The sequence below is a fragment of the Naegleria lovaniensis genome, assembly GCF_003324165.1.
Source record: "Naegleria lovaniensis strain ATCC 30569 chromosome Unknown tig001, whole genome shotgun sequence".
In the NCBI taxonomy this organism is placed as follows: Eukaryota; Heterolobosea; class Eutetramitea; order Acrasida; family Naegleriidae; genus Naegleria; species Naegleria lovaniensis.
In genome coordinates, this window is record NW_025407823.1 from 246679 (window position 1) to 268300 (window position 21622).

General features: G+C 37.6%; 12 protein-coding genes across 12 annotated transcripts; 8 read left to right on the top strand and 4 right to left on the bottom strand.

Annotated features, from left to right (window-relative positions):
* Window positions 1–39: 39 nt before the first annotated feature.
* C9374_003652 (uncharacterized protein) lies at window positions 40–1965 on the top strand (the record flags this gene model as incomplete). The annotated part of the gene is made up of 1 exon (XM_044693204.1): window positions 40–1965. The coding sequence occupies one exon, from the start codon at window positions 40–42 to the stop codon at window positions 1963–1965; it is 1926 nt and encodes a 641-aa protein (XP_044555782.1).
* Window positions 1966–1982: 17 nt separating this feature from the next.
* On the bottom strand, window positions 1983–3560 carry C9374_003653 (uncharacterized protein; the record flags this gene model as incomplete). The annotated part of the gene is made up of 1 exon (XM_044693205.1): window positions 1983–3560. One exon carries the CDS (start codon window positions 3558–3560, stop codon window positions 1983–1985), a length of 1578 nt encoding a protein of 525 aa, XP_044555783.1.
* A 78-nt stretch (window positions 3561–3638) lies between these two features.
* Window positions 3639–6326, bottom strand: C9374_003654 (uncharacterized protein; the record flags this gene model as incomplete). Its single annotated transcript, XM_044693206.1, has 2 exons — window positions 3639–5809; window positions 6080–6326. The coding sequence occupies 2 exons, from the start codon at window positions 6324–6326 to the stop codon at window positions 3639–3641; spliced, it is 2418 nt and encodes an 805-aa protein (XP_044555784.1).
* Window positions 6327–6613: 287 nt separating this feature from the next.
* Window positions 6614–7555, top strand: C9374_003655 (uncharacterized protein; the record flags this gene model as incomplete). The annotated part of the gene is made up of 2 exons (XM_044693207.1): window positions 6614–6616; window positions 6731–7555. The coding sequence occupies 2 exons, from the start codon at window positions 6614–6616 to the stop codon at window positions 7553–7555; spliced, it is 828 nt and encodes a 275-aa protein (XP_044555785.1).
* Window positions 7556–7619: 64 nt separating this feature from the next.
* Window positions 7620–10214, top strand: C9374_003656 (uncharacterized protein; the record flags this gene model as incomplete). The annotated part of the gene is made up of 2 exons (XM_044693208.1): window positions 7620–7870; window positions 7976–10214. 2 exons carry the CDS (start codon window positions 7620–7622, stop codon window positions 10212–10214), a joined length of 2490 nt encoding a protein of 829 aa, XP_044555786.1.
* Window positions 10215–10252: 38 nt separating this feature from the next.
* On the bottom strand, window positions 10253–11281 carry C9374_003657 (uncharacterized protein; the record flags this gene model as incomplete). The annotated part of the gene is made up of 3 exons (XM_044693209.1): window positions 10253–10568; window positions 10634–10895; window positions 10951–11281. 3 exons carry the CDS (start codon window positions 11279–11281, stop codon window positions 10253–10255), a joined length of 909 nt encoding a protein of 302 aa, XP_044555787.1.
* Window positions 11282–11593: 312 nt separating this feature from the next.
* C9374_003658 (uncharacterized protein) lies at window positions 11594–12323 on the top strand (the record flags this gene model as incomplete). The annotated part of the gene is made up of 3 exons (XM_044693210.1): window positions 11594–11788; window positions 11866–12099; window positions 12150–12323. The coding sequence occupies 3 exons, from the start codon at window positions 11594–11596 to the stop codon at window positions 12321–12323; spliced, it is 603 nt and encodes a 200-aa protein (XP_044555788.1).
* A 134-nt stretch (window positions 12324–12457) lies between these two features.
* On the bottom strand, window positions 12458–13462 carry C9374_003659 (uncharacterized protein; the record flags this gene model as incomplete). Its single annotated transcript, XM_044693211.1, has 1 exon — window positions 12458–13462. One exon carries the CDS (start codon window positions 13460–13462, stop codon window positions 12458–12460), a length of 1005 nt encoding a protein of 334 aa, XP_044555789.1.
* Window positions 13463–13658: 196 nt separating this feature from the next.
* C9374_003660 (uncharacterized protein) lies at window positions 13659–15923 on the top strand (the record flags this gene model as incomplete). Its single annotated transcript, XM_044693213.1, has 1 exon — window positions 13659–15923. One exon carries the CDS (start codon window positions 13659–13661, stop codon window positions 15921–15923), a length of 2265 nt encoding a protein of 754 aa, XP_044555790.1.
* Window positions 15924–16090: 167 nt separating this feature from the next.
* Window positions 16091–17442, top strand: C9374_003661 (uncharacterized protein; the record flags this gene model as incomplete). The annotated part of the gene is made up of 2 exons (XM_044693214.1): window positions 16091–17025; window positions 17118–17442. The coding sequence occupies 2 exons, from the start codon at window positions 16091–16093 to the stop codon at window positions 17440–17442; spliced, it is 1260 nt and encodes a 419-aa protein (XP_044555791.1).
* Window positions 17443–17489: 47 nt separating this feature from the next.
* C9374_003662 (uncharacterized protein) lies at window positions 17490–18584 on the top strand (the record flags this gene model as incomplete). Its single annotated transcript, XM_044693215.1, has 1 exon — window positions 17490–18584. The coding sequence occupies one exon, from the start codon at window positions 17490–17492 to the stop codon at window positions 18582–18584; it is 1095 nt and encodes a 364-aa protein (XP_044555792.1).
* Window positions 18585–19787: 1203 nt separating this feature from the next.
* Window positions 19788–21286, top strand: C9374_003663 (uncharacterized protein; the record flags this gene model as incomplete). Its single annotated transcript, XM_044693216.1, has 2 exons — window positions 19788–20119; window positions 20197–21286. The coding sequence occupies 2 exons, from the start codon at window positions 19788–19790 to the stop codon at window positions 21284–21286; spliced, it is 1422 nt and encodes a 473-aa protein (XP_044555793.1).
* Window positions 21287–21622: the final 336 nt, after the last annotated feature.

Sequence of the window (21622 nt, forward strand, 5' to 3'; positions counted from 1 at the left end):
TGCAAAACTTGGTGCATTCACAACTTGGATTCATAAAAAATGCGTTCTCTTCTCAAAGGAAAAGCCACCCACTCGGCAACTCTGGAATTTCTAGCCAAGAAATTCACTCCGATGGAAGGTTGGAGGCTTACATCATCCGATAGGTCTGCATCATCAGCAGAGGACATCATTAAACATCAAAACAATCACAAGCTTCCTTTTTATTTTTCAAAATTAGGTTTTGGTGGTCATTATTTAAATTTAAATCATCCCGAAGGTGAAAGTGTTATTCAAGATCAACAATTTGCAATTCAAAAGGCTATTCAAGGTGGAGTTAATTTAATTGACAGCAGTGCGGATTATGGAACAAGTCAACAGATGATTGGAATGGTACTTAATGGAATGTGTGCTCATCATCATCCAGTTCACCACACACACCATCATGGCCATACGCATGCCGAAAATGATATTAAAATATATAGAGAAGAATTAGTGGTCATGAGTAAGATTGGACCATTAGATAATTATATTGATGAACGAAATCATTCTGTATTATCTCGACTTGCCAATGAATGTCAAGTCCAAGATTTAGACAAACGAATTACAAAATTAGCTGATAATTTGCATCACTATTCTCTTGACCCTCTCATTATATCTCATGAAATTACAAGATGTTTACAAGAATATCAAGTAGAAACGCTCGATGTTTTAGTTTTAAATCAACCAGAAAAGCTTTTACAAGCAATGTTATTGCAAAATACTGATGGTAATGAATTTGCTGTCTATGAAGAATTTTATCATCAACTCGAAAAAGCATTTAAATGGCTAGAACATGAAGTAGAACGTGGACGTATTCAGGCGTATGGTATTGCCTCAAAAGCAATTACTCGAGTTCCAAACGTTGGTGTTTTATCAATCGACTTGGAAAAATGTCTAAAGATTGCAGAGAAGGCCTACGGAGGATTGAATCACAACTTTAAGGTCGTACAAGTGCCATATAACCTTCACGAGACAAGTGTTCACACGGACAAAATTTTCTATGATCAACGATCAAACTCTTATGTCAATTTCCTCTCTTTTGCTAAAAGCTATGGTCTTGCTACCATGGGATTTAGACCACTTACTACTCAACTTGATGCTTATTTAATATTTCGATTCGCTGATTACCAGTTCGATAAGAATAAGAAAGATCATATGGAAAAGCTTGTCCAAGAATATCAAGAAGCAGCAAATGAAATTGCTTACACTGAACTTAACACTCCATGGTACAACGTCAACCTATTAGATGATTCTGTGATTTTGTCGAAAGAAGTACAATCAAGCACTCGACCAGAATTTTCTATGGAAAATATTCTCAAAATAAGACCATCTATTTCTTGGGGACATATTATCATGACGAATTATGATCAATTGGAATCCTATTTCACATTCAAAAAAGTATTACAAAATAGAATTAGACCTGAACAGAAATATGTTTTTGCAAAACTCGCTGAGCTATCGGCCAAGGTCAATGAAAATGATTACAACGCAGTTGGAATGAAAAAAGAAGGAACAGATGCCAATCAGCTCAATAATTTCAAAGCACAATGTCATAGGTGGCTTTCTCACTATCAACGTCTATGCAACAAGTTTTATCAACTTTATTCTGACTTACTCTCTATCAAGCATCAACACCAATGTGAGGATTTGCATTCTAAAATTTCAAAAGTTTCGCATGAAGATTTGGACCAATACACGACGTTGGCTCAGAAAAGCATGCGCTGTCTTGTTGACACTCCCAATTTAGATACCGTGTTGGTTGGAATGCATAGGACAAAGTATGTGGACGAGCTTCTTTTCTCCAACTCCAAGAGCGAATATTCTCTGTTGCAAACTCGCTCACCAGAAATGCAGCAAATTTCTGACTCGGTCATCCGAGAAGTGAAACTGAATAACTTTAGACTTATTGTGGATGGAGAAACAACACCGCATTTACATTCTCAATAAATTATGGGCCATACTCATTAATACCAAGGCTTGATCTCCTTTTTCTTTTCAGTCGTTCCTATCCCAATTCGAATGGAATCACTGAGTCCCGTATGATTAGGTAATATCTTGATATTTTCCTTCATGTGCTTAAATGATTTGGGAGGTTTGTGTCGTTCTTCTTGTGTACTGTTCTTTGGAGACTGGGGCTTCTCTGGTGCCTTGCTTTTTGCGGAATTAGGTCGAGATGGTAGCTTTGAAGGTAAATTGGGAGTGGGTGGTTTTCTTACAGGAGAGGGGGTGACATCCGGCTGCTTTTGTTTATGGGTTGGAGTCCTGATGTTTTTCTTGGTTTCATTTGCATTCTTAGGGATTGTCACATTGATCAGTTCCTGTGGAGTTGTCTTTTCAGTTGAACCTCGACCAGGAGAAAGAAATTGAGATGTGAGAAAATCTTGATGTTCCATATCAGAGTCAGAATCAGATGCCATCGCGTTCTCTCCAGGTGGTGTGCTCATAAAAGAATGCTGCTCTTTCTCTTTTTCAGTTACAACCAACGATGGGGTGTCCTCAAAAATCATGCTTTCGAACAATTGAGAATTCAAATCTGCCTGGTGATTTTTCTCAGTGAGTGAAGAAGTCACCGACCAGTAACCTGAATGATCCTGAGAATCACAAACATCCCTTGACCCTTCTTGTTTCTTGATAGATGTTACAGAAGATGAATTAACCCGTTCAAGGTCTATCTGAGGAATAGATGGGGTTGTAGACGGCGAATACTCGTCCAAAAACAAAGGTTTAACCTTCTTTCCTTGAATATGGTGGTACATATTATGTTGCTGCTTTACAATTGGGCTTAAAAAACATCCTGACTCCAACATAAATATCTCTTTTTCAATCTTTTGGATATCCACTCTCAATACGTTCTGTTGAGAAGGATTTTTCTCGTTGTCCAGTTTTGTTTTGAGATGTTCCAGAATTTTCTGCAATGCGACCAGCTCCCTATTTTCTTTTACTGTCGAAAGTCGATTGTTTTTAACTGGTGTTGTGGGAACTTGTAAAATATTCGAAAAATTTGAAGTGAGAGGACTCTGGATAGATGATTGTGGTGGCTGTACATGGCTGTTGTGATTGAGATTTGGTTCAGGACTGTTCTCCTCTCCATTCTTTTGAGAAGAAATTAATTTCAGAAGAGGAGCTAAAAACGATGTATGAATCTGTTCCAAAGCCTTCAACCTCTCTACCGCCAAAATATTCAATCGTTGCTTTAGTTTCTTCGGATCAAAATAGACACTCATATCAGACTCCAAGGGGAGATTAGTGTTGTAGTGAGGTATGGTGGAAACCACTTGCTCAAAATCAATAAAGGCTTGCTCAAGAACTTGTTCACTTCTTTTCAAGGATCCTTCTATGACTTCATGTAAATCGCAAACAATTTCAACCATACGACACATGTAGCTTTTCGTGAGGTAAATAGAATCCGATACGTCCTGATGACATCCTGAAGGAATGAGCAAATCCCGATGATGATATTCCATACGGGATCCCTCACTCTCGAATGTATTCTGTAGATGATGAGTATTTGATCCATTTAATTCATGTTGGAATGTGAACATTTTTTTGGCGCGATTAACTGGACAGACCCCAATCTGGTCTCTAAGCATCAAACTTAAAAAAACAAAATACCAACAAGTTTATATGCTGACTCCTTCAAGTTTTGGATTTGTCTTCTTGACAGTCTTCATGTACTCGAGAGTGTTTTTGTAGAAAACCTTGATTGGAGCTGATCTGGTGGCTTCACTGGTGTGATCATTACTGGACATGCTACCAAATGATTCTTCTTCAGCTCCTCCAATGTTGGAATTGATCAATTCAATCAAACCATTCAAATAATCAACAGTAACCTTCTCATTATCGCTACAAAATTGATGCAGATATGTGTTTAAAATTTCTACAAAGAGTGGTATTTGTTGGTCAGCCATGCATGAATTGACAATTTTCAAAGACCATTTCATACACTCAAGAGCCTTATCGCTGTTTTGTAATTTTTCATTGTGTGACATGGGCCAAAATAAATTACTGCATAGGAATGCTGCCTTGCATTGATCTGGTTTACGTAACAGCTTCGATGAATATTGGCAGGTCTTTGTGGAAAGAGTGTCATAATTCTCTTCTCCAACGTTCTTCATTTGCCTCAAAGAATTGACAATTAATATAAAGTATTCCAATTGACTCTTGCTGTCTTGTTCTTCATAAAGCATGAATGCTTGAGAAAGTAATTCATAAACGAGTGTTTCGAGATTGCATTGATCAGCACAAATGGCGCTTTGAAGATATAATCTGAGAGCCATGTCAGATTGTTGATGAGCGAGAACGTCTAAAATCTCAATAACATATTGGAAAACTTTTTCTTCCTTCACAACCTTTTGTTCTCTTTCTGGATGATTTCTGATTCTCTTTGCCAATTGTAAGTATGCGAACACTAAAGGGGTGAGAGTGAATAATATTCTCTTTGGACCTCCTTGACCAAAGTGCTTTCTTGCTGTAGAATAAACTCTGAAAAGTGTATCTGTATCCTCATTATACAAGAGATGAACAAGACGTGCAACCAGATTTTGATCATCTTCAAACTCTTCCTCCTCAATATCGCTCATATTGTCCTCATCTTTCAATAAAGGTCTAATAAGCTCGAAAAATTTGGCTACTTGCTCTGGTGTGGAAATCTTATGTCTATGTTTGAGGGCAGATCCACACAACTCAATAGCAATTTCTCTTCTGTCGTTAAAGGACAACAATGATAAAATATCTCCATAATGATCCAAATTTAAAATTGTCAAAACGTTCTTGTATGATTCAATCGCAACAAGAAGGAGTCTCTTAATCAACTTTACCAAAACATTGGATGAAAGAATATCACCAACTGACTTCAATTTGCCATGGCAAAATGTCACAATATCATTTACATAGCTTATTTTCTCTGGATACGATTGAAGAGCAAGATTCATTAAGGAAATTTGGACGGATAAAATGTCGCCGATTTCCATTCTTTCAGTAGAGATCTTTGCAATATAAACACAGAAAATGTCAATAATATTTTGAACCCCTGACTCACTGCTGTCTCGATGAGGAATATTTTCAGGAAATTGTCTAGCATAATTTGCAAGACGATCCATAAGAGCAATATAAATTGTTTTCAAGTCTACATCAGATTGCAGTTCTTGGCAAGCTGAAAGTATTAAATTAAGAGTTTCGAGGTGGAACTCGTCAGGAAATACTTGAATAAGGCATTCCATGAGATACTGTTGAGCCATTTGGTCATTGGATTTGATAATAATGTTCAAAACCTTTGGTAAGACATCATTTTTGTAAATATCTAATTTGATTCCATCCAGTTGACTCAACCTCACAAGATTAAACCCAATCAAAATTCTCAATTCCATTCTTTCCTTTTCTCTCTTACTTCTTTCTTTGACAGGACCTTCATTCTTCAAACGACTGAAGAGAAAGACCATTTCATGAAAATTCTGGAGTACATATGCAATAGAATCGTGAACAGTTCCGCCAATACCTTCATAGTCACCACCAGTGTCAGGAAGTTTATCTTTGGTGATTTGACTCAGATAATTTCTCAAGAAGAGGCCACGAGTGGGATGTTGAACTCCTTTACACATCTCTACAAGATCTTTGAGAATATCTTTAGCAGGAGCTTGTTTTGACTTGATATATATTGCTCCGATAGTGGCCATGAGATATAATCTGGGAACAATACTTGGTGTGTGTTGAACACGCTCATAGAGCTCTTGCATATTTTCCTCACCTCGGAAAAAGGCTGTCAAACGAGCTAGGTGATCAAATGTTTGCATATCTGTTTTAGAAAATAATGTGTGAGTAGATGGTTCATTCATTTATAGCAATCAAAGCGTCGATGTGAAAGACCAATAAATAACGATGTGAGAAGTGAGATTTGAGAGTAAGTATATGTCATCAAGTTGAGATTGAAGACCCCGAACGTGGTGATGAGTTTGAATGTCATGATTATAATTGTAAAAATTCACAAATATTTGTTTTTCAAATTTCAAAAATCTTACTGATTAACAACCATACGGAACCAATTTAAAATTGCAGTAATACCTACACAAAATATAATAATTCTTTGGAGTGAGATGAGATGTTCTCAACTCACTTAACATTTTTGAGGCATGTTCCAAAGCTTCACCAAGATTATTTTTGTCCAAACATCTGATCATACGATGAGCCTCGGCATCGACAATATCTTTGGCTTGGTTTAGATATTGTGTTTGTCTCTCCTGTGGAGTCATGTTTTGAGTGCCTTGAGCAATATATTCCTCTTCATCGTCATCGGCAACGTGATAGTTCGACATTTTTTACTGGTGGGGCTCCAATGTTGATTTTTGTGATTTTTGCGATCGGCTGTTGGAGCCAGATCAGAAGGTGATGTTTACCAACTTCGAAAATTATATAACAATGTTGTTTAATAAGTGACAGGCAATGACGCGAATGACCATGAGACTTTCAGTATTGTGATAAAACCTTTCCTTGTGGCTTGTGGTGAGGAAAAAAATTCGCAGCCATTGTAAACAATTACTATCAGTTGACCAACTTTTTAATAAAATTTGTTGAAAAAAAATACGTCGAAACTAGTCACAAAATGGTATGTATACCGCTGTGGAATTGTTGAAGGTTCGCTCACCAAAATTCTTTCATTCAAACTTTGCACGTTCATTTCATGTAAATCTATTGCTACATGTATTACACAATATTATAGGCCAGAGGACCAAGAAAGCACATGAAGAGAGTTGCTGCTCCAAGACACTGGATGATGGCAAAGATGGGAGGTGTTTATGCACCAAAGCCAAAGCCAGGAGCTCACCCAAGCAGAGAAAGCTTGCCACTCTTGTTGTTGTTGAGAAACAGACTCAAGTATGCCACAACCGCCAAGGAAGTTAACGTTATCTTGAAGCAAAGATTGGTCAAGGTTGATGGTTTGGTCAGATCTGACAAGGGATTCCCAACTGGATTCAACGATGTCATTACCATTGAAAAGACCAACGAACACTTCAGACTTTTGTTCGATACCAAGGGTCGTTTCGTTATTCACCCAATCTCTGACAGAGAAGCCAACTATAAACTCGCCAAGGTTACCAAGAGAGGAACTGCATCTCAAGGTGTTCCATACATCCAAACCAACGACGGAAGAGTCATTAGATTCCCAGATCCAGCTATTAAGGTCAGTGATACCGTCAAGGTTGACATTACAACTGGTAAGGTCACCAAGTTCGTCAGCTTCGCTGCTGGTAACTTGTGTATGATCACTGGTGGACACAACAAGGGACGTATTGGTGAAATCGTCAGCAGAGAACTCCACCCTGGTAGCTTTGAAATTGTCCACATTAAGGATATTGCTGGAAACAACTTTACCACTCGTGCCAACAACGTCTTCGTTCTCGGACAAGGTCACACCTCCATGATCACTCTTCCAAAGGGTAAGGGTCTCAAGTTGAACGTCATTGAAGATAGAAAGAGACAATTGAAATTGGTAAAGAAGTCCAAGAAGGCTGGTCTCAAGAAGAAGAAGTCAGAGACTAAGTAAATAACACAAAGTAAAAAATCAAATATTATCAATAATTTTTTACTTCCCGAGTGCTCAAAGAAAAATGTCTTCTCTTCTCTCCAAGCCATGGCTGCTTACTTTCATGCAGGATAATTTGCAAGCAATATTGGAGAAGAAGGCTGAGAGTCAACCAAGTCCTGCAAAACACCGAAATCTAGTTCAAATAATAGACCACAGCGAAAACCTTGAGGTTCGCCGTGTCCAACACAACGATATTTACGTTTTACACATTTCCGATGGATTTCACTTCGTTACTGCTAGGATTTCGTCCAAATTTGTGAAGCGATTCTATAGGTATGTCAATCAAGCAATTAAATTCCTTTTTCACCTACATTTTCGTTCATCTAATGGTCGTCGCAATAACCGATCATCAATGTTTTTGTCAAATTATATGAACAGACTTCATCCTGACTATTGTCCTCTCTCGAAACTTAGAGGAGCCATCATTCGCTTGGACTCTTATTCGTTCAATATGGGTGGACCTAATCAAACTCCATGTTCTCTCCTTCTTAATCGTTTTGATTACATTGGATCTGCATCCTCTGCCACATTCCGATCTCCCAAAAACACTCTCAAAATTCTCTCTTCTTTCATTTCTTCATTTGCATTGATGCGTGATGATCAAACAACAAACAGCAACAATCATGAACAACATAAACATCACATTCCACATTGTTCTCCAATAACAACGGTTCAAAACAACTTAAATTCTATTCCTGAAATTGTGTCAATAACGGACGAGAACGAGAGCTTAAGGCTCATTGGCGCCAAAAATATAAATCCAAACAAACAAAAAACGGCAACAGACGAACAAGACACTCAACAAATTTTGGAAACCAACAAGACGAACGTTAACGGCATTAATACGAGTAGCAGCATTATAATTCAGCAATTTAACAACACAAAGAACAATAACAGTACACTGTGGTCCATTGATCATTTCATTACAATGATGATGAATTCTACCAACAACAATGCCTCTCGGGAAGAAACAAAATCACAAACACCCGACAACAATTCAAAACAGAAAGGAAGCGAGGAAAAAATTAGCAATGATATTAGCGTGAGTGTCTCTTCAGAACAAACAACTGCTCGCTCCGCTTACACAGGAGACTTCTTTCAAAACGAAGAAGAAAATTGTTTGATTTCTGCTTCACAGTTAGAACAAGTCAACAATATGGAAATTCAAGGCTTCAACAATTCCGAGTCGTTGATGATACCTCCTAATCCTTCTCAAACGACTTTTACGTCATCACAATTTTCTTCTTTTTCTTCCAAGCATGAAGGAGAGCCTTCTCTGGTTAGCATCAACAACACCACATCAAAATTATCATCGACACCTCAACATGCTGGCACATCAAGCAAAAAGGGCAACTCTACTCCTTCTACTACTATTAATTCACCAAACATACAAGAAGCACATTCAGCTTCCACTCCAAAAGTTAATCAACCCTCAAAGAACACACAATCTTCTCCTCAAATAGAATCTCCAAATATTGTATCGAGTGCTGTCACTCCAAAGCCTAACCACCTTCTTTCGCCTGCTTTGGGAATGTCTGTCTCAACCCTTAAACACTTTGGAGCCAACGATGCATCTGAAGGAACCATTGTTTTTACTTCTCAATCTCAGTCACTCACGCCTATGCGCATTAATCAATATCCCGTCAACACTCAACCTCTTCCACCAACTCCTGCTGATAGCGAAATTAAAACTTCAACGTCTTCTGCGGAGGCCTCCATCATACAATCTCAAGTAATTAGCGATGGCGATAGCAGCGATGTTCTTGATGATGAAAATCAAGCAGAAATTGCATTTTCTCAAAAGGCTAGCTCAGTTTTTTCTCCATCAGCTTCAAGATACAGAAATATGGCGTCTCCTAATGTTTTTTTGCACACTCAAGCCGCATCCCAAAAATCGGATGATTTACCACTCACTCAGCTACCCCAAACAACTAAGCTCCCAAATAAGCGACGACTCTTCAGAAGAGTGAAGACGTACTTAAACGACGTAGCCAACGAATCGTCCGATGAGGCACTTGATGAAGATGAAGGATTTCCTCGATCTCTATTTATGAAAGATCCTCTCTTACTTGAAAACTTTGCGATACAAAATGTCAAGCAACGAACTGAAAGCTTTCAGAGCATGAGAGAGATTATAGAAAGAAAAAACAAGGAAATGAAATCTGCAAAAAGAGTGGCCTCACACCGACCAATAACAAATGAGGAAATGATTGATTACTTGCAAACAGAACCAGCCGAAGAGAGAAGAAAAAGCCAAACGGTACACAATAATGCCTCTCATACAGAAAACGTTTCTAAACAAGCCGAGACAACCTCAGAAAACGTTATTGAGGAAACTCCGTCTAAGAAGATCAAGATGAGTCCTCTCAACTCGTCTCAAAAGGAAAACATAGCTCCATTACCATCTCCATCGCTTCCTCAATTTGCTAAACCAGTCGATCATGTAGCCACAGCATCCAATTCCTTGATCGTCACTCCTACCACCACATCCTCAGCCTCTCCATCTTTGCCTGTACAATCTACAACAACAAAGGAACAACAACAGAATCACAACAACAGTTCAAAGCATTCTGTGTCAAAGAAAGTCAATTACAGAGCATGGCTTGATTTTATTTAGAAAGTAATACATATTTTCCTAGGTTTTTTACATGGTATTTACTTCTTCTTCTTGCTACTCTGAGGTCGGGTATTGGCTGCTGATGAATTCTTTGATGGTTGTTTTTGTTGCATTCCCAAAACCTTTTTCCTTCGTTGTTCGAGTTGTTGATCTCTAAGGGCTTCTTTTTGCTCCTCTTCATCCAGTTTGCTTTTCACAGATGGAGGTAGCCACTTGTCTAGCTCAAGCACTAGCTCAATATCCTTTTTTCTTTCTGCTTCAATTTCTTGCATTCTCATTCTTCGATAAAATTCTTCATTGTTGTCCATGAGGCTTCGTGTAGTTTTACTTAAGGTTTCACAAATTCGCTCTCCACTTTACGTAACGGAATTACAGTGCAATTGTGAGCTTGTCAATACATTATTATACATTCAACTTACCTTGGGTGTATATACTTTGGATGATCGGAATGCACATTAAGAACAGATGGATACATGACCGTTGCTGACTTCCCTGTAAACTCTAACATGGTCGTTCTTTCTTTTAAGGGATTTGAGGAATTGTTTTTTCGTCCAATAAAATACTCTAGTGACATTTCATCGCCTCTTTTTTCCGACATTCTCTGACCAGTGTCATCATATATTTTCTTAGGTTTAGGCACACCAAAGAGCTGTTGAATATCAGATTTGCAATTAATGTTTTCTGAGATCAATGGGTATCAAATTGTGGTTGACAACAGACATTATCTTTCACTTACCTTCATTTCTCGCTTTTCGTTTGATTTTTTGACCATCAGGATTAGCTGGCTCTGGAACCAGCTTCTTTCTCACGGTTCTATAGTTTGGTTGAGGCTCTTCAATCACTTTAATTTGAGGTTTCTGTGTCATCTCTTCTGATGAAGATTTTCTAGAAAAATGTTTTTTCGTGGTATCTCCGTGAACAATGGGAGGAAATTCGCTCGTATAAAACGATGGAAATCCTCGTCCTAACGTTTCCGTGGTTGCAGCACTTTCGTCCCGAATGCTCTTCTTTTGTCCAAACCACCAATGATTAGGTGATGATCCGTCAATTCCAGCAAGGCCGTTCATCTCCGAAAATGTTTGAGCCATTGCAAATTATTTCCTAGTGATCGTGATACGATTGTTCAGTAAAAATTAATGAGTATCTCCACAACTGTTGTAGAGCCAATTAATCTCTTTGAGGTTGTTCAATTTTTTTTAATTGGCAACGATTTTTAACCGCCAAAGTTTCCTCAAATACTGCTGTATTCTGTCAATGACTTTTTGATCAACTGTAGTGGTTGTTGGGCTCCATATCCTTACTATGTTTCAGTTGTGTGCTTGTTCTACTTGGGAAGAGGAAAAATGTTGTTCACAAAAGGTTTATTACTTCAATAAAAAATGTCGTTAATCGAATGGTTATTTGGTGTTAAAAAATTCGATCTGATTGCTCCGTTTTATGACAATGTCTTGTCCTTTATCGAGAAGAATACACTTTCGCAATTGAGAAGGCGTTTTGTGCCCATGGTAGAAGGAGAGGTATTGGATTTGGCCGTCGGAACAGGTCATAATTTAACCTTTTATCCCCTACACAAGGTACGTTGTACCATTCAATCAAATTCGGATCCATGTTATGGATGATGACCATGTTAAAAATTTGGAATATTCATCAGATTTCAAAAGTGTGCATGATAGATTTGTCAAATGGAATGTTGAGTAAGGCTAGAGAGAAAATTGAAAATGATGAAAATTTGAAATCACAGAGCGAAAAATTTGATCTTGTGCAAGGTCCATGTGAATCCATGCCTTTCAACGATGAGCAATTTGACGTTATTCTAAGCATTGATGTCATGTGTAGCGTGGATGACCAAAAGAAAACACTTGATGAGGCCTATCGAGTGTTAAAAGTAAGTACTTATTCGTTAGTTATTATCATTTGGAAGACTGTCATCCAAAGCGAGGAGGTAAAGCAATATTTGTAGAGCATTTCAAGACAGGTCATTTCTGGTATGACTTGCTTTTACGTCTGGTAACACTGATTACAATGCCACTCGTTGGTGCTTCCATGGTTCGTGAAACAGATAAATCTATTGAGAATTCACAATTTAATGTGGAGAAAGAGGAAAGGTGAATAATACAGGATTTGAATATTTCATTTGTAAAAAGAAATTATAATAGTTGGCAGCAAATCCTTTGATGATACTCACAGTGGTGTATGTAGAAATGATTCGTTGGAGCGATTATATCCATTCAAATACAAGCTATTTATCTTCTCTTATGGTCACTGACATGTTTTTGGTATCGATGCCCTCCTCTAGAGCTTGAGGGTGGAGGTCTTTGTCCAGAATAGCTACTACTACTGCTACTGCTGTATCCGCTGCTTGACCCAGCATTGTAATAATTGCGAATTCCTTGATCTTCATATCCTCTTCTTTTTGATTCTCTTGCTTCTTCTGTTATTTTCAGTTTTTTGTTATTATCAATTTGACTCTCAATGTCAGCAAGCCCAACGCGAGATGGAGAATTTTCTCTCAGTACATCCTTGTAGCTAGCTTTTGGCCTTGAATACATTTCTTTTAAATGTGTTTCAACAAATTCCAAGTCTTCACGAGTGGTGTTAAATAGTTGCCACCAAGGTGGATTTTCGGGAAGTGCTCTTGTGTGATCTTTTGCACTCATGAAAACAGCTCCGCATGCAATCACTTGTGGTTTTGTAGAGAGACTCAAAACAGAAGATCTCAATGCATCGTTACAATAATTCCAAGCAGTTTGAGTTAAATCTTCATGACCTTCCAAAATGTGCATGACAAACAAAATATACTGATGAGGAAGTTCAATGTTATAGAATGTAAATCCTAATTCAACCAGAATATATCTTTCAGTTCTAATCAAGTGTGATTTTAACAAATCCACAATCTCTGGTGATATATAGTAGAGTTCGGGATAAATTAAATCAATGAAAACTTGAAGATAATGAAACAAGGAGCGATGAGTTTCTTGAATTTTGCAACTAATAAAAAGACTAGCCATAGCTACATGTCTCACACAAAATTCTTTCATGGATTTCTTCATATAAAACCGATGAAATATAATCTGACCGTTAGATATCGTGGTCTGTGGTAATTCCAATAAAATTCCAGCATCCTGAATTAATTGACATCCATAAAGTTGAAGATTTACTTCTTCTTCTTCGGAGAGTTGATCCTTCCGAGAAGGCGTGCCATTACGAACAACTTGAAGAGGAAGAATTGGAGGTGAAGTGTCTTTCATTTTTTTTGATGAGGTCAGCGTGAACAAGCATGCAGCTTTAAAACCAACAGAGATCTGAATCCATCTTGTAAAGAAAGAATTGTCGGCTGGAAGGAACGAGCACAACCCGCCAATTGTTTAGTTTGTACTAAAAGTTGGCGGGAAAGACTCTGCATTCACTAACAAAAAAATACATCAAAACAACAGATCTGCAGCAATGGACGAATACAAGCTCATGATTGAAGAGAAGAAGAGGCTCATGAGGGAAAACAATGAGCTCCATCAAATGATGATTAAACGAGAAGAGACCTACAGAAGCCAATCTCAACAGCTCATGGAACAAATTCGAAATCTTCAACAACAAAATCAAAACATATTGTTTGCTAAACAACAAGTAGAGGCTCGGAATATGGAAATTGAACAAACTTGTGATGATTTGAAAGAACGATTGGAGAACTATTTAGCTAAAACAAATGTATGGTATTCTCATTCGGGAACTTCAAACAAAGAAACAGATTCCGCCTATCGACGAGAACGAATGGAGAGTAAATTCTCGGAATATCTCAAACAAGTTGAGATGCCTCAATTCCAAACGAATGGATTAAAATCTCAAATGTTTGATCTAATGAAGATTACTGAAACACAGAATGAGCAGTTGCGAAGGGAAAACGATAAACTCAACCAAGCTTTAAAACAATTACAAGAAACAAAAGTGAATACCCTAACACAGGAAAACGATAGACTTCTGAGAGAAATAGATAGGTTATCAAAACTGGTCAACGAACGAGGAGGAAGGACTGTTGACGTTATCAAATCAGAAAGAGAATACGAGTCGGGTATGAATACAATTGAAAACTTAACGGAACAAATTGAATTTTTAAGGTCACAACTAGAGACAGCTCATGACATTAGGCTTGAAAACGAGAAGCTCATGAAACTGGAAAAGGAGAACAAGGATCTGCGGAATCAAATCAATCAATTAACCTCAGAAAGGAACGCATTGCTTCAAGATCTAGGAGAAACTAAGAGAACCTTTGTGGATATAAGCAAGCATACGCGACATAACGATGAAGCAGTACAATCCCTTAAAGACCAACTCACACAATCTCAACAAATGATAGCTCAAAAGGAAGGAGACATTTCCAAGTTGAAAATATTGGCAAAGAATTTAAGCAGCACCATCGACTCTTTGCAACAAGAAGTTCAAAAATTAAACGGAAGAACCAACGAGGCCACCTCTTTGGAGCAGGAACAACGACTGAAAATTGCAAACCTTGAGAAGACAATATCTCAACATGAAGAACATATTGGTAAACTTAGAAGTATTATCAAAGATATGGACTCGAACAAAGATTCGTTAAGTATGGAACTTGATGAAAAGGATGAGCTTATTTCATCTCTCCAAAAGAAGTTGTCTGATGTTACTAACGAGCTAGCAGAATACAAAGCAAAATCTAACCAATTGGATCTAACTGTTCAACAACAATTACAACAGCTCAAAGAAAAAGAGAGAGCTGTCACAAATATGAAGGAACAAACAGAACTCCTTCAGAAAGAATATAATAGGATCAAAACGGATTTTGAATTTAAATCGAAAGAGATTGTTCACGCAGGTGAAGATATTAAACAAATTACGGGAGAGAACCAATATCTTCATGGACAGTTAAATAAGGCAATCGAGGAAAGAGATAAACTACGACTGAAATTGGAGGAGGTGACGTCAGAATTTGTAAATATGGAACACCGTTTGAAAGCCAAAGACCATGAACTCGAAGACATTTTATTCAATTACAAGTCTCTCAATAAGGAGCATCTAATGATCAAAGATAAATTCGAAGAATTATCTAGAGAGTTAGGAGACGCAAGAACGAAATTAGATCTTAAAAACAATGAAATGGCTCACCTGTCAAATAGATCAAAAAAACTAGACGATGAAAATCAAAAATTCTTGATCCAATTGAAAAACGCTCAGCAACAAATCGATCAACTCTCAAGCCAGTTGCACTCAAAGACTGTTTCACTTGTAGAGCTTGATCGAGAGAAGGAAATGCTATTGAAAAAACTCTCAACAGCTCAACACGTGACGATTGACCTGCAAGATCTGAACACAACCATGAGAAGACAAGTGGGTGTGTTGCAGACAGAAAATGAACACTACAAGAAACAGTTATCGGAACTTCAACTCACGAAGGAACAATTGGCTAAGGCCCTCGCTAACGAACAAGTGAAAAGAAATCAAAGTGCAGAAACAGAAAAGAGGATGATAGAAATGGATCACGAAATACATATTCTAAGGAAACGATTGGAAGAAAAAGAACAGTTGTTACTTCATGAAAGCGAAACCCAAACTCGTCTGAGGCAACGTGAAAAGAATTTGAAGCATGAAATTCAACGTATGCAAGTGTTACTTCAACAAATGGACATGGATAGGGAGCGAATACAAGAAGAACTCAATGGATTCTACAAGAACAATGTAAAATAAAACAAGTACATATCCATTGCAATGGAAATTATACATTTATGGGTTGTTCCTAATCTGAACACAATTTTAGTCATTTACCTTTTCCATTAATTGGGATATATCTTCCAACACCCAACGCGTATCATCTTTAATTCACTGATATACACACTCAACTCACACACAATAAAATGCATCACCTCACCACTCGTGCCAGACAGAGAGAGAATGATACCATAATCTTGATATTTTCGGTAACTACCTTGATGTTGCTGATGTGCTCGTTGAAAACAGAAATGAATTTCATTTCATGCTCCTCGCTCATCATGGGTGGTGAATTAGCGTCCATTCAAAACTATCCCTTTATGGTTTCATTACAAAGTCAGGGTCGTCATTTCTGTGGCGGTTCGCTTCTCAACTCTCGAGTCATTCTCACTGCAGCTCATTGCTGTTTTTACGATGATTTGGAAACACCGTTGGATCTTAGTAGAATTCGAGCAGTGTTTGGACAAGATGATTTACGAAAATGTTTGGACGATTCTCCATCGACTTCTCCTCCTCAGGAACCACCTACGTCTCCACCAATTTCCATACAACCACCAGTTCCACCTCAAATACCAATCATCCCACCAATTTCTTTTCCTGAATCGAATGGAGAACCGTCTTTGGCGCCTCCATCACAATCATCTTCTCATGATTCTATTTCGACTTTACTCAAGAAGGGAAAACAAAACACATCACCGTCTCCATGTATGGAAGCGGAAATTGAGAGAATGCAAGTGCATCCCTCATTCTCTGTCACGAAAATGACCAATGATTTAGCTCTGTTGTTTTTGAAAGAACCACTGGATTTGACATCCTCAGCAAATTCAAAAGTGAACGTTATTGAAATGGATCAAGACTGGCAAGATCAACAAATATCAGCTTCAAACATTTCACACTGGAATGCCAATATACTTGAAATTGTTGGCTATGGTCGTATTAATGGATCGTTCCGAAGGAATTATCAACTTAGAAAAGCCCAAGTCAACGTAACAAGAAGTGAATTCTGTAATCGGAGTGGACTCACCATTCGGGAGCCTCATCATCAATTTTGTGTTGGTGACGGCAACGGTATTTCTTCATGGTAAGTGAAATTCCAATGACATATGAACAACCAAACAATGTAATTCTTTCGTTGTTTCCATTGCTGTGTACTTTTCAACGGAAACACAACAGTAAGGGAGATTCAGGAGGTCCCTTAATTGCCTATTCAAGTGAAAAAAATGTTCAGAGTAGCAACAGAAGTAGAAGGATGACACCTATATTGATTGGAGTTACTAGCTTTGGATTGGCCAATATGTGTGGGAATAGAACAAAGAGGAGTGTCTATACGAATATTTTACCTTATAGGAGCTGGATTGAACAATATTTGAGAGCTGCGATGGGTGAGCCTCCGTTACCGTTACTGAAAAATCATGGCGTGAGCAAAAAGGAAAATCACGACATGATAATGATTGCAATCGTGATGATCATCGTACACTTGACCACAATATTTCTGTAATCAACGTTGATGAAGATTTCCGTTAGTAGGAACTGATAAGAAAAAAAATGTCCATTCATGAACCAACCGAGAGTGTGAATGAACCGACGGATCATGTCATGATGATTGAAAATTCAATCGATTCTTCTCCGCTTCAAGTACATTATATTGAATGGAATTCATGTTACGGAGAGTCATCGAGTTTGAAATTAAATCATGAAAAGATTTATGATCATTATATATTCATGTTGCATGGATCCTTTCAAACATGTCATACATTTGACGACTTTGTAGAAGAATGTAAAGAGTCATTCCAAAATTTGAAAACACCCTTCAATATACGATTTATTGCAATGGATTTGAGAGGTCACGGTGATACTCAACACACCCCAAACCAATATGTGATGAAAGGATTTGTGAGCGACTTGAAACAATTCGTCTCCAAGTATTTTGAAAAGATGGATCTTTCCAAGGACGAGTTCAAAATATCATTTATTGGAATGAGTTTGGGAGGAATTATTTTGATGAATACGTTTTTAACATCTCTTTATACATCTCCCAATGATGAATTTTATGTAAAATTTTCTAACAAACTCCACAACTTATCCTTGATAGATATTTCACCAGATCAAATACCTGTGAAACAGGCTGAAGAAAATTCGAACAAGAACGCAACAGGAACCTCTCATGTGACGCAACAAGTACAAGCAACGCTTGAATTTGATACGTTTGAAGAGTTTCTTAATTGGGCACAAAAATATAATCCCCGAAGAAGTGTTGAAAATCTTAGAAAGAGATTGCAATATTCGTTAAAACAAAATCAAATCACCCGAAAGTGGACATGGAAATATGATCCAACGTTTAGCATCGACAGAATTGCAGACGAGAATCCACAGGTAAATATGAGACAAGAGCTTTGGGAAAATTTGAGAATTTACACAGCACAAGCAAGTATTCCATTAAGTATTTGCATTGTAAAAGGAGCTCAAAGTCAGGTCACAACAAGAGAGCAATTAGAAAAATTGTATCAAGTTCTCTCGAATTCTTCGTTGCATTTATGTACATTGATTGAAATTGACAATGCTGGACACTCTGTTCTCGGGGATAATCCAAAAGAATTCGTTCAAAAGTATTATGTAAACCAATTTGAATTGAACTATTAAGCTTACTTGTGTAAATAAATTAATTTGTTACTAATACAACCAAACACAGGCAATCTTATTCGCCTTGAATGGTAACAACAATTTTTCTTGCAGTAGGCTCATTTCGGTGTTCACATAAATAAATCCCTTGCCATGTTCCTAGTGATAATTTTCCATTGGTTATTGGTATCGTAATGGATGGACCTATGAGCACTGTTTTCAAATGAGCAGGCATATCATCGCTTCCTTCCAATGTGTGTTGATAATAGGGTTGATTTTCAGGAGCCATTGCATAACATCATGCGAAAATTATTATTAGTAAATGATTTTCAATAATGAGAAAAATTAGAAATTTCGTAAATTTATATACATCAGAGAATCGAAAGTAAATTTTCATCTCTCGTTCGGGTGAATTTTACATCTCCAATAAGCTTACCAATCGATTAAATGATTCCTCTAGATCATGCCGAACAGATGGATCATAATTTTCATTAACAGTCAATGAAGCCGAAGTATGTTGAATGAAAAGATTACACAATCCAATTTTTATATTCGATAATTCCGATTGAATATGCGAGAGTACTTTTTCTGTTACAAGATGAAAGCCTCGTTTTGGAGCTGTGATGGAAATCACCTTTTGTTTCCAAACCATTTTTTTTGTAACGAGGTTTTTAACCGTTTTCAATTTTCCACCTGTAAATCATGAAAAAACACTTTTCGAAAAAAACAGCCTTAAACAAAGATAAGGGGTGATGAAATTTCCACCACAGCAACGAGTTTCTGTAGTGGGCTAACATAGATCATGAATGTTTCTGCTTCCGTGAACTGTCATTAAACTTTTGATCGATAGCCGTCAGTGGTCACTGAATCAGGAAAGATAGGAACCACGGTCACTTCCATTTCGCCCAGCAGTACAAGGACTGATTTAGAATCCCGTCAAGTCGGCCTTACGCTTTGAGTTTAGAACATGACTGTTTCCATCACATGGATTGTGTGGGTTCTCAACGTTATCAAATATAACCAATGAAATTCTGCTTGATTTAAATTCTAATTCAATCGTGGAAAGCCTACGAGTACATGGTACTACTAACCCGAGTCACAGTAGAACAAACCAGGTTCATTAGAACCACGTTATACGATGAAATTCCCACTTGAAGTTTATCATTGTTAAAACAGCCTGTATTAAATTATTCTCTTTAAAGAAAACAAACACACACATTAGCCATGGCCATGGCCACCTTTTCATATCCACATGGAAATTCATACTTGGTTGCTGCTGTTGGTCTTGTATTGGCCATTCAAAGTCTTCCAAGCTTGTTCATTCTCGGTATTTCTTTCCTCTCCTATTGGTGTGTAGATATAGCATGGAGCTACTGTTGTGTGTCGAGTCCAACATGCAACAAGATACACAATCGTATCATGTCCATGTATCATCAACTGGATGCATATGTAACGAAACACTTTTTGAGAGATCCAAGAGATTTTGGCTACTTTATATTCGTAGTGGCCACATGTATTTGGTATCCGTTGATCTTTATTGCCGCAGCTTATCGATGGTAGGTTTCATGTTTTTCACGAAATGACTCTTGTCATCCACATGCCTCACTCACAACGTCGATGACCACTTGACAAGCTATCATTATGGATTGGATTGGACCACAGTGGTTCTGTATCATTGGTGTCGAATTGGTCCTTCCTTTCGATTATTGACTCATTTGCATGTGTTTTTACACAAAGAAGGTCACTGTCCCAAAGGTGGTTTTTTCAAAAACTTTACTCGAGATGATGATTCTTCATGTGTTGATCAAGAGAGTATTTCATCGAGCAACAAACCTGCTTTATCCAATTCCTCATCACGGGACAATCACTCTTCTCAGCAGAAATGGACCAAAGAACAATTATTTTCATACATTCCCATCGCATCACTGTTCAATCACAACATTGGACAATGGTTTCTGGGAATTTTCAATGGTCACATTCCTGGATCGTATTTCATTTCACACAACAAGATTCATCATGTGCATCACAATTCATTGGAGGATGTTCACACAACGATGGATTTGGATCGAACTCTATGGCTCAGTATTCTCATTTACATGACTCGATTTGCATTGTTTTGGAATAATCTCACACCAATGATCTATTTCATGAAACGACAAGATTATCGAAAAGTATTCCATCTTGTCATTGGTTTCGTCTATTACTATTTTTGGACTGCCACGTGTTGGTATTGGATGGGATTTTCATTCACTTATTGGTTTATGATCATGCCACAAATCGAAGCCATTTACTTTGTTGGAACAAATGCATTCATTTGGCATGCGTTTGTGGATCCAAAAGATCCCACCAATCCTCATGTTAATTCCATAACCATTGTGAATAGTACTGACAACGTATGGGGAGAAGATTACCACGTGATTCATCATTTCAATTATCGTCAAATTCATTGGAAAGATGCTCATTCTCATTATGAAAAGAATAAGGAATTGTATCGATTGGGAAGTGTCTTTAAAAATTGTGTGGAAGCGCAATTATTGATTTGGCTCTTATTGGGAAATTTTGATGCGATTGCAGAATGTTGGGACGAGGGAGAGGAATTCACAATAACGGATGGTAGTGAGAACAAGCAGTTGACAAGAAACCAATTCAGCCATGAAGAAAAGGTTCGAATATTGAAAGAACGAGCTCGATTTGTGGTATCGAACAAAAGTGTCGATGAATAATTTATGAGCAATAATCGAGCTTGTTGGTTGGGCTGTCCATTCATCAACACAATTAAAAGCAGCTTCACTGTTGCTTTGTATAGATAGGTCATATAATATATCAACATTGTACCTCCATTCTAGCTGTTTCATAATTTTTTGATAGACGTTTCCTTCGACCATGATACATTGGAACTCGAGTTCGAATGTTACACTTGCAAACCTCGTTTGTATCCATTTTGCAAAAATTTTTGTCAAATTGCACGTTCTTCCCTCTGAAACGATAAAGAGTCGCTTTTGCAAGGGGTGTACCGAAACCAATTCAAAAAAAAAACAACAACAACAACAACAACTTTG